Raw genomic sequence first — 10,000 nt, 5'->3', positions numbered from 1 at the left:
TTTCTTTAATATATTACATGCATGTGTGTGTGTGTATTTATATATACAAAATAATTAGACACAGCACACACACATATATTATGTAAACACAAACTTTTATTTTGGATGCGATGAATCGTTTCACAGCCCTAGTTATTATAATACAATATTGCAAGCAACATTAATGCAACGAAAGCCTGATAATGTGTGTGTCACCTGCAGGTGTGTGCAGATCCTCCTGAGCACGTCATACACACTGTCCCGCGACAGCAGAGACACAAACACATACTGACAAAGACAAAGAAACTTGTTACAATTGAATAAAGTCTCTTAAGCAACTAAACTAAACTAATTTAAAGTCCCCCTGTGGTGAAAATCCAGCTTTTAATGTTGTTTATGTGTCTATGTGGTGTTTTTAATACGCTTTAAGACAAACCATGTGTAAATTCATAAGTCGACACCATTGCTGAGTATTTCCTCCTTAAAACTGCAGTGAACCAAAGACAGTCTCAAACACACGCTTTGAAATCGCTGGAGTTTCTGACGTCACAAACTACCTTGTAACCAATCAGATCAACGTGTGATCGTCAACCAGTGGATCTCTGAGCTGAGTGAGTGAGTGGAGGCGGGGCTCATTTGCATATTAATAGAACCACGCATACTAAATGAGGCAAGGGTGTCGAGTTACAGTCAAGATATATTAAGACGTGAAGACTTTTTTCAAGGAAAAAACATTTAAATATGTCATTCTGGTGATCAAAGATGAGTATTAAGGGATAGAATTATTGACTACAGGGAGACTTTAAATAAGTATTAAGTTTTCTCAGACGTTTGATAATATTAACTATTAAATAATATATATATATATATATATATATATATATATATATATATATATATATATAAGTGTATATATATATGTGTGCATGTTTATTATATGTAAGATACTATATATATATATCCAGATGAATATTGTGGCACATAAAGCTGCCTCTCAGGACTAAATTTAGTTATTTTCGCTGCTTATTGCACTTGAACAGTCAAACACACACAAAATAATGTCAAAATGCCAGTCTTGGCGAGTATTCGTGTAAATAGTCAGTTATGTATAAGTGAACGTAAACAGTCGAGAAAGAAAACACACGTGTAACAGTATAATGGATCCGTGCGTCTGGTCTTAAAGTGACAGCAGCCTAATAAACCTGCTGACAAACTAGGAGATAATATTTAAAATATTATAAAAACAAAAAAGTTAATGTCAAGCCCTGTTATCACTGCAAAAAATGCTTTTCTCACTCAGTTTTTTTTTGTCTTGTTTACAGACCAAATGTGTAAAAATTCTTAAATCAAGAAGCATTTACTAGAGAAGTAAAATGACATAAGAAATGATATCTTGTTTTCTGAAAAAAATATCAAAATGAAGTGAGTTTTTGCTTAAAACAAGCAAAATAATCTGCCAATGGGGTCAGAAAAATTATCTTAATTCAAATGGAAAACAAGAAAAATTATCTAAATTCAAATTATTTTTTATACCCCATTGGTAAATATCTAATTATATATATATATAATTATGTCAAAGCTGTCTAGGAGATACAATTAAGATATCAACGGGATCTGAATTGTGATTTGTTTTTGTTCTTGGCAAATACAGTATTAAATCTGCCGTCACGATGGACTCTGCATCCAGTGATCTTTCTGAACTGTGTTTTGCATCATCAGTGTTTGAACCTGCAGGTCGTGTGTGTGTGTGTGTGTGTGTGTGTGTGTGTGTGTGTGTGTGTGTGTGTGTGTGAACCGCTTGCGTTCTTCACCTTCTGGCTGGTGTCGGTAGTGATGGCGAGACCGTTGGGAACCAGTCCTGCGGTTTTGTGTTTCTTCACCAGTCGCACAGACACCACTGGGATGGCGACCTAAACCACCAAACACAACAACCACACGATTACAATAATCATATCGACTATCACTCTCCGATAAAAACATCACATGTAAGCAGTCGTTATGAGGACTTTCACTTTGGGTAAAAGCATCTGCCAAATGATCCAAAGAAAAGAACTGTATCAGAGTTGAAGATCCTGGATCTTTGTACTCTATCATTCTATCAGCGCTAACAAACAAAACAAAGACAAAACAAACAGAACGCAAGATAAAAATGGGAGAAAACTCATCCAAATTTAGCCAAACCTGAACTGGACATCAGTGGAGTCAACAAAGCGGCGGGTTTAAATCAGGTCAATACTCGGTTGTTCTACAATCGCTGAGATATATTATAGTTTCTTTCATTTTGTGTTGGAATCTTTTAATTTGGTATTTTAGCAGAAGATAATTTGTAATTACACTTTTTTTTAAATGCAAACAAATAAAACACATCCTAACAAATATGCATGAAAAAAATACATAGAGGTAATGATAATTGAACAGAATTTTTTTTAAATACATTTAAATAAAACAATAAAAAAAACATCAACTAGTTTCTTTAATTTTGAATTAGTTTTCAAATATCTGATACAGACGGATCAGACAAAACCATCTGGATAAGAGTTTTATTAAAAGCTTGACTATCCTGATTTCCCCTAGACTTTTTTTTTTTTTTTGAAAGATTTTATTCATTTCCAGATGGAAATCACCTCTTTTGAAATCCCCAGGAGTTTAATATGATGGCAGATATTCATATATTTAGTTTGTTTACATGCTAAAAGTATAATTAGGCATTAAAACATTATAACACACAACAGAAAATATCAATGACTGTTAAATATTTCTGTAATATGTCATGGGAGAAGAGATAAAAATAGGCTGTGTGAGTTGTCGTCTCATATTTATATCATGATATATAGTTGAGCAATATCACACAAGTGCTATTTTTGTCCTGAATAGCACAAATGCAAATGTGATGCTGATTTTATACATACATTACATTTATACAATAAGAAGTTAATATTGTGTTATGTTTTAGACACAAAATTATCTGCTTTTGTGAACAAAAATATTCCCTATAAAGCCAGAGCAGAACCGTTGAATCCATTTCTGAATCCGCATGTTGAGGGAATCAATCGGGTGAAACAATGATTCAATGACTCGTTCATAAAGAGAGTCATTTACTTCATTCCTGAATGAATCAGCTGTTTGAATGAATGAATGATTCAATGACTCACTCATTAAGAGAACCATTTACTTCATTCCTGAATGAATCAGCTGTTTGAATGAATGAATGATTCAATGACTCACTCATTAAGAGAGCCATTTACTTCCTTCCAGAATGAATCAGCTGTTTGAATGAATGAATGATTCAATGACTCGTTCATAAAGAGAGCCATTTACTTAATTCCTGAATGAATCAGCTGTTTGAATGAATGAATGATTCAATGACTCGTTCATAAAGAGAGCCATTTACTTAATTCCTGAATGAATCAGCTGTTTGAATGAATGAATGATTCAATGACTCGTTCATAAAGAGAGCCATTTACTTCCTTCCAGAATGAATCAGCTGTTTGAATGAATGAATGATTCAATGACTCGTTCATAAAGAGAGCCATTTACTTAATTCCTGAATGAATCAGCTGTTTGAATGAATGAATGAATGATTCAATGACTCACTCATTTAGACATTTACTGCCACCTACTGGCAAGTTTTAGTTTTAAACGAAAAATTATTTCCTTTTTCCATTTTAATAAAAAAAATCTTTAAAAGGTTATAATCACTTACACACCTTTATGGCCATAGAAGCCTAAATGTTTATGTAAAATAAATTATGTTTATATGTTTTTTTTCTTCTAAAGCTACTTTTTGTAATGTCTATTTGACGCTTTTCTCATTTAACACAATAATGACTTTAAATGATCTTTTGCTGGTAATTTCTCAGCCAAATTTGATGTGCGATTAAATTGCATGTAATTAATTAGATAAAAAAAAAAAAAAAATTTAGCCCTAATTTTAAAATGAACTTTTATTCGTATATTTTAATTTTAGTTTAAGTCATTTTGTTACGTGCAATAATTATTTATCTTTAATTAATTTTTATTTCAGTTTTAGAATTTAAAGTTTTTCATCTATATAAATATCATTTCAGCTTTATTTTTAAATGTACAAAAATGATTTTTTAATAGTTCTAGCTAACAGTACCAGCACTCTGATAAATCTCACATTATTTTGGACGTTAAAGAAAGTGTAACTGTATTCGCTACAAACCTTAATGTCTTTGCCGAAAAGGTTTGCGTAGAAACACAGCCAGTTTCTGGAGATATAGAGCCGTCCTTGCAGCAGAATGTCCCGCAGAAGAGCGCAGGAATACACTGGAGAAAACACAACATTTTGAGTGAAATACAACACATATCTAGTCCAAATCCAAATGAAACCAGCATAGCAGTGGTTTACACATCTAGATATTGATGGAAGACACAGCATCATGAATCCGATACGTTACCCTTCATCAGGATCTCCTCCTTCGGGACGGTGGAGAACAGTTTGTGGTACTGAGAGTTGTATTTGCTGACGGTCTGTGAAGAGAAACATGTCGATGAAGACTTTTGCATTGGTTTAATCTTCCTCTCCGTTCATGTGTAACACGGCGGCATCTTCATGCCAAAGACGCGGAAAACCCTGAACTTTATTCTAACTTTCTCAACACTCTCAGTTGAGAAACCTTCTCTAGAGGCCGTGCAACACTAAACTGACTGATATTCTCACATGACAGGAAGTGTTTAGTGTTGTACGTGTGGGAAACTCCCACGCTGGAAACTTCTTGATTCAGTTGCACCTGATAAAAACCACAGAAGGCTTTGTGTTCGTCCGGCGCCCGATGGGTTTTGACTTCATTAAAACTGGGACTGAACTGGTGAGCGGCCCATAAGGAACAAGGCTTTGTAATGTTTAACCACAATCTTGCATCATGGATAAACACAACTGAGAAACTATTAATGCAAGATCTAAAGATACTTTTATACAATATATTTCAGGTGTGCTTTTAAGTATGTTTTTTAAATCAGTAACTTTGAATTAGGCAACAGATTATGGTTCATCTGCTGGATATGATCTGATTTAGACATGAAATATACTTACTGAACCCCTGTAGCATTTCTTTACATCTTCATAAGACAGATCGTCAATCAGCTGGAGCCTGAAAACACAAATAAAGTACAATTATTACTAATGGTGTTAGTAGTAAATACTTTAGTGGGAAAATTATTTATTCAGAAAATGTATAATAATTTTTTTTTTTTTCATATAATACTACTACTACTAATGTAGACACACACACACACACACATATATATTGCATACATTACAAATGGAAATTGTTTAACATATTTATATAATATTTTACATCCAATTAATATATAAATTAATTAAAATGTTATATATATATATAAAATTAAAAATATAAAAACATTAATTTTATATTCAATTAATACATAAAAATAGTATATATTAATTATATAATATATCATTTTAAATTATATAAAATATGTATGTTATATTTAATATTCAATTATTATATAAAATATGATATATACACACACACATTTGTGTATTCAATTCATATATAACAATTATATAATATAATTGAAAATCATATAAAATATTTAAATTATATTTCATATTTAATTATTATATAAAATATTATATAAACACACACACATTTATTTAATTCTTTTTTAATGCCAGTAAAAAAAAAAAAAATCCAGAAAGACCTGGAAAAAATGTCAGAAAAAACAACAACTTTACAACAAAAACTGACCAAGCCGAAACTAAAAGAAGCAAAAATGAATCTGAATAAAAATATTTAAACTGGAAAATTTGCTGGAAAACACAGTTTAATCTATATAGCAGTTATAACATGTTTGTGTTAAACACATAGATGCAAATCTTCTCTTTATGAATATTCCTGCAATGCAAAATTGTTCCAGTTCAGTGAAATCAAACACATGGTCAAACATATTCACAAAAATAACACAAGATGTGCATTTCTCCTCACATAAAGTCTCTGTCGAGATCCAAATATCATGCAAAATGCGTGTAGATAAATGATCCTACAAACAGACATGAACCCCAAAAGCATCACTCCGGCTCCGGCCGCAGGCAAATACGTGCAAATGTACAAAGTGCATTTTCATATTTATTTACCAGGTCAAAACCTCCATGTCTTCCAACTTAAACAAACACCCATCCACGAAACCAGCCTTTTGAATATTAGGACGTGGTCCCTCACACAACGATGATCATGTGACCCTGGACCACAAGACCAGTCACATGGGTCAAGTTTTGACATTGAGATTTATACATCATATGAAAGCTGAATAAATAAGCTTTCCATAGGGCAACAGACACAACTATTTGAAAATCTGGAATCTGAGGGTGCAAAAAAATCGAAACATTGAGAAAATCATTTTAAAATTGTCCATTTATGTTCGTGATTTTGCTACATCTACTCACAAAATAAATGTTTTATATATTTACGGTAGGAAATTTAACAATTATCTTCATGGAACATGATCTTTACTTAATATCCTAATGATTTTATACGATACTTTGACCCATACAATGTACTGTTGGCTATTGCCACACATACAATATACCCGTGCAATTTGTGACTGGTTTTGTGGTCCAGGGTCACATTTTAGTGGATCATGGCATCTAAAAGATTGAAAACCCTGGTCTAGAGGAAACAATTGGTGAATCGATGGTGATTTCATTTCTTAAAGAAAAATGCTGGACACAAAAACACAATGTTTGTGACTGCAATATTTCCATATAACTGGAGGTCTTCCCGCCTCATTTGCCTGGCTCCTTCACCTAATTCCCTGAACTTCCTCTCAGAAACAATCAATCATTGTTTATAACTTCTGGTGGCCGATGACTTCAGAGAAGTTTCCTCACGTTTCCTTCCTGAAGCGGCTCAGATGAAGGTAATTCCATCATTTCAGCAAGTAAACAGCACATTTCAGCCGTCAAACACGGTCATTATCCTTCGAATGGAGTAATCACAGCTAACAGGGGACGTTCTCGGAACTGTTTTTTGTTATTTATAAATCTGAAAAGAAGAAGAAACCTTTCAGAAATAGTTCAGCAAAACCATCAGAGGAGAGGATTCAGCTCAGAGAAGTCTGCTCTCGTCAATGTTTGCACAAACACATCTGAGCAAAAGGGCTTCTGTTTGCTGTGGCCAGCGTTTCAACATATATTATTACACACTGCTCTGGTTTGTTGCATTGATGACAGAAATTGCATAAATACACACAACTCACAGTTCCTCTATAAGCTTAAAACAAATTCAGTAATTCACTCTGAGAATGAGAATGAACCTCATTGGTTCTTGCTGAAGCTCAAACGTGATGCGTAACACGAGAATGAACCTCATTGGTTCTTGAAGAAGCTCAAACGTGATGCGTAACACGAGAATGAACCTCATTGGTTCTTGAAGCTCAAATGTGATGCGTAACACGAGAATGAACCTCATTGGTTCTTGAAGAAGCTCAAACGTGCTGCGTAACATGAGAATGAACCTCATTGGTTCTTGAAGAAGCTCAAACGTGCTGCGTAACACGAGAATGAACCTCATTGGTTCTTGCAGAAGCTCAAACGTGATGCGTAACACGAGAATGAACATCATTGGTTCTTGCTGAAGCTCAAACGTGCTGCGTAACACGAGAATGAACCTCATTGGTTCTTGCTGAAGCTCAAACGTGCTGCGTAACACGAGAATGAACCTCATTGGTTCTTGCAGAAGCTCAAATGTGCTGCGTAACACGAGAATGAACCTCATTGGTTCTTGCTGAAGCTCAAACGTGCTGCGTAACATGAGAATGAACCTCATTGGTTCTTGAAGCTCAAATGTGATGCGTAACACGAGAATGAACCTCATTGGTTCTTGAAGAAGCTCAAACGTGCTGCGTAACACGAGAATGAACCTCATTGGTTCTTGAAGAAGCTCAAACGTGCTGCGTAACACGAGAATGAACCTCATTGGTTCTTGCAGAAGCTCAAACGTGATGCGTAACACGAGAATGAACATCATTGGTTCTTGCTGAAGCTCAAACGTGCTGCGTAACACGAGAATGAACCTCATTGGTTCTTGCTGAAGCTCAAACGTGCTGCGTAACACGAGAATGAACCTCATTGGTTCTTGCAGAAGCTCAAATGTGCTGCGTAACACGAGAATGAACCTCATTGGTTCTTGCTGAAGCTCAAACGTGCTGCGTAACATGAGAATGAACCTCATTGGTTCTTGAAGCTCAAATGTGATGCGTAACACGAGAATGAACCTCATTGGTTCTTGAAGAAGCTCAAACGTGCTGCGTAACACGAGAATGAACCTCATTGTTTCTTGCAGAAGCTCAAATGTGCTGCGTAACACGAGAATGAACCTCATTGGTTCTTGCTGAAGCTCAAACGTGCTGCGTAACATGAGAATGAACCTCATTGGTTCTTGAAGCTCAAATGTGATGCGTAACACGAGAATGAACCTCATTGGTTCTTGAAGAAGCTCAAACGTGCTGCGTAACACGAGAATGAACCTCATTGGTTCTTGAAGCTCAAATGTGATGCGTAACACGAGAATGAACCTCATTGGTTCTTGAAGAAGCTCAAACGTGCTGCGTAACATGAGAATGAACCTCATTGGTTCTTGAAGAAGCTCAAACGTGCTGCGTAACACGAGAATGAACCTCATTGGTTCTTGCAGAAGCTCAAACGTGATGCGTAACACGAGAATGAACATCATTGGTTCTCGCTGAAGCTCAAACGTGCTGCGTAACACGAGAATGAACCTCATTGGTTCTTGCAGAAGCTCAAATGTGCTGCGTAACACGAGAATGAACCTCATTGGTTCTTGCAGAAGCTCAAATGTGCTGCGTAACATGAGAATGAACCTCATTGGTTCTTGCTGAAGCTCAAACGTGCTGCGTAACACGAGAATGAACCTCATTGGTTCTTGCTGAAGCTCAAACGTGCTGCGTAACACGAGAATGAACCTCATTGGTTCTTGCTGAAGCTCAAACGTGATGCGTAACACGAGAATGAACATCATTGGTTCTCGCTGAAGCTCAAACGTGCTGCGTAACACGAGAATGAACCTCATTGGTTCTTGCAGAAGCTCAAATGTGCTGCGTAACACGAGAATGAACCTCATTGGTTCTTGCAGAAGCTCAAATGTGCTGCGTAACATGAGAATGAACCTCATTGGTTCTTGCTGAAGCTCAAACGTGCTGCGTAACACGAGAATGAACCTCATTGGTTCTTGCTGAAGCTCAAACGTGCTGCGTAACACGAGAATGAACCTCATTGGTTCTTGCAGAAGCTCAAATGTGCTGCGTAACATGAGAATGAACCTCATTGGTTCTTGAAGAAGCTCAAACGTGCTGCGTAACACGAGAATGAACCTCATTGGTTCTTGCTGAAGCTCAAACGTGCTGCGTAACACGAGAATGAACCTCATTGGTTCTTGCAGAAGCTCAAATGTGCTGCGTAACACGAGAATGAACCTCATTGGTTCTTGCAGAAGCTCAAATGTGCTGCGTAACATGAGAATGAACCTCATTGGTTCTTGCTGAAGCTCAAACGTGCTGCGAGAATGAACCTCATTGGTTCTTGAAGAAGCTCAAACGTGCTGCGTAACACGAGAATGAACCTCATTGGTTCTTGCAGAAGCTCAAACGTGCTGCGTAACACGAGAATGAACCTCATTGGTTCTTACAGAAGCTCAAACGTGATGCGTAACATGAGAATGAACCTCATTGGTTCTTACAGAAGCTCAAACGTGATGCGTAACACGAGAATTAACCTCATTGGTTCTTAAAGAAGCTCAAACGTGATGCGTAACACGAGAATTAACCTCATTGGTTCTTAAAGAAGCTCAAACGTGCTGCGTAACACAAGAATTAACCTCATTGGTTCTTACAGAAGCTCAGGTTTGAAACAACATGATGTACAGTAAACAACAGTAGAACTAACTCTTTCATAAATCAAGTAAATACAGTTTTATTTTATCTCATGATAATGAGCTTTTTATAAGGATAAGTCCTCATT

The 10,000-nt window shown here is 35.9% G+C and overlaps 2 protein-coding genes and 1 long non-coding RNA gene across 6 annotated transcripts in view; 1 reads left to right on the top strand and 2 right to left on the bottom strand.

Annotated features, from left to right (window-relative positions):
- LOC309491309 overlaps positions 1-10,000 on the top strand; it is an 82,340-nt gene that overhangs the window by 25,571 nt on the left and 46,769 nt on the right. The window lies entirely within an intron of this gene.
- The window catches only part of gramd2ab (GRAM domain containing 2Ab), a 37,029-nt gene that overhangs the window by 9,565 nt on the left and 17,464 nt on the right, over positions 1-10,000 (bottom strand). For all 3 annotated transcript variants that reach the window (XM_082160738.1, XM_082160737.1, XM_082160739.1), the window contains 5 exons: positions 5,036-5,093; positions 4,401-4,473; positions 4,166-4,269; positions 1,791-1,889; positions 196-267 (listed from right to left, as the gene is read on the bottom strand). In XM_082160738.1, coding sequence (XP_082016864.1) covers positions 196-267; positions 1,791-1,889; positions 4,166-4,269; positions 4,401-4,473; positions 5,036-5,093 — 406 coding nt within the window. The remainder of the gene's footprint in view (positions 1-195; positions 268-1,790; positions 1,890-4,165; positions 4,270-4,400; positions 4,474-5,035; positions 5,094-10,000) is intronic.
- LOC309490449 (uncharacterized protein) overlaps positions 7,007-10,000 on the bottom strand; it is a 4,345-nt gene continuing 1,351 nt past the window's right edge. Inside the window, exons 1-2 of one of the 2 annotated variants that reach the window (XM_082159623.1) lie at positions 7,381-10,000; positions 7,007-7,278 (exon numbers count right to left, since the gene is read on the bottom strand). The exon at positions 7,381-10,000 is cut by the window's right edge and continues 1,351 nt beyond it. In XM_082159623.1, coding sequence (XP_082015749.1) covers positions 7,248-7,278; positions 7,381-9,512 — 2,163 coding nt within the window. In that variant the 5' untranslated portion in view covers positions 9,513-10,000 and the 3' untranslated portion in view covers positions 7,007-7,247. The other variant, XM_082159622.1, reaches the window with a different exon arrangement.

This window comes from Leuciscus leuciscus (assembly GCF_965113295.1).
Source record: "Leuciscus leuciscus genome assembly, chromosome: 25".
Classification (NCBI taxonomy): domain Eukaryota; kingdom Metazoa; phylum Chordata; class Actinopteri; order Cypriniformes; family Leuciscidae; genus Leuciscus; species Leuciscus leuciscus.
The sequence above is the reverse complement of the archived record's forward strand: the minus strand, read 5'-3'. Positions and strand labels throughout refer to the sequence as shown.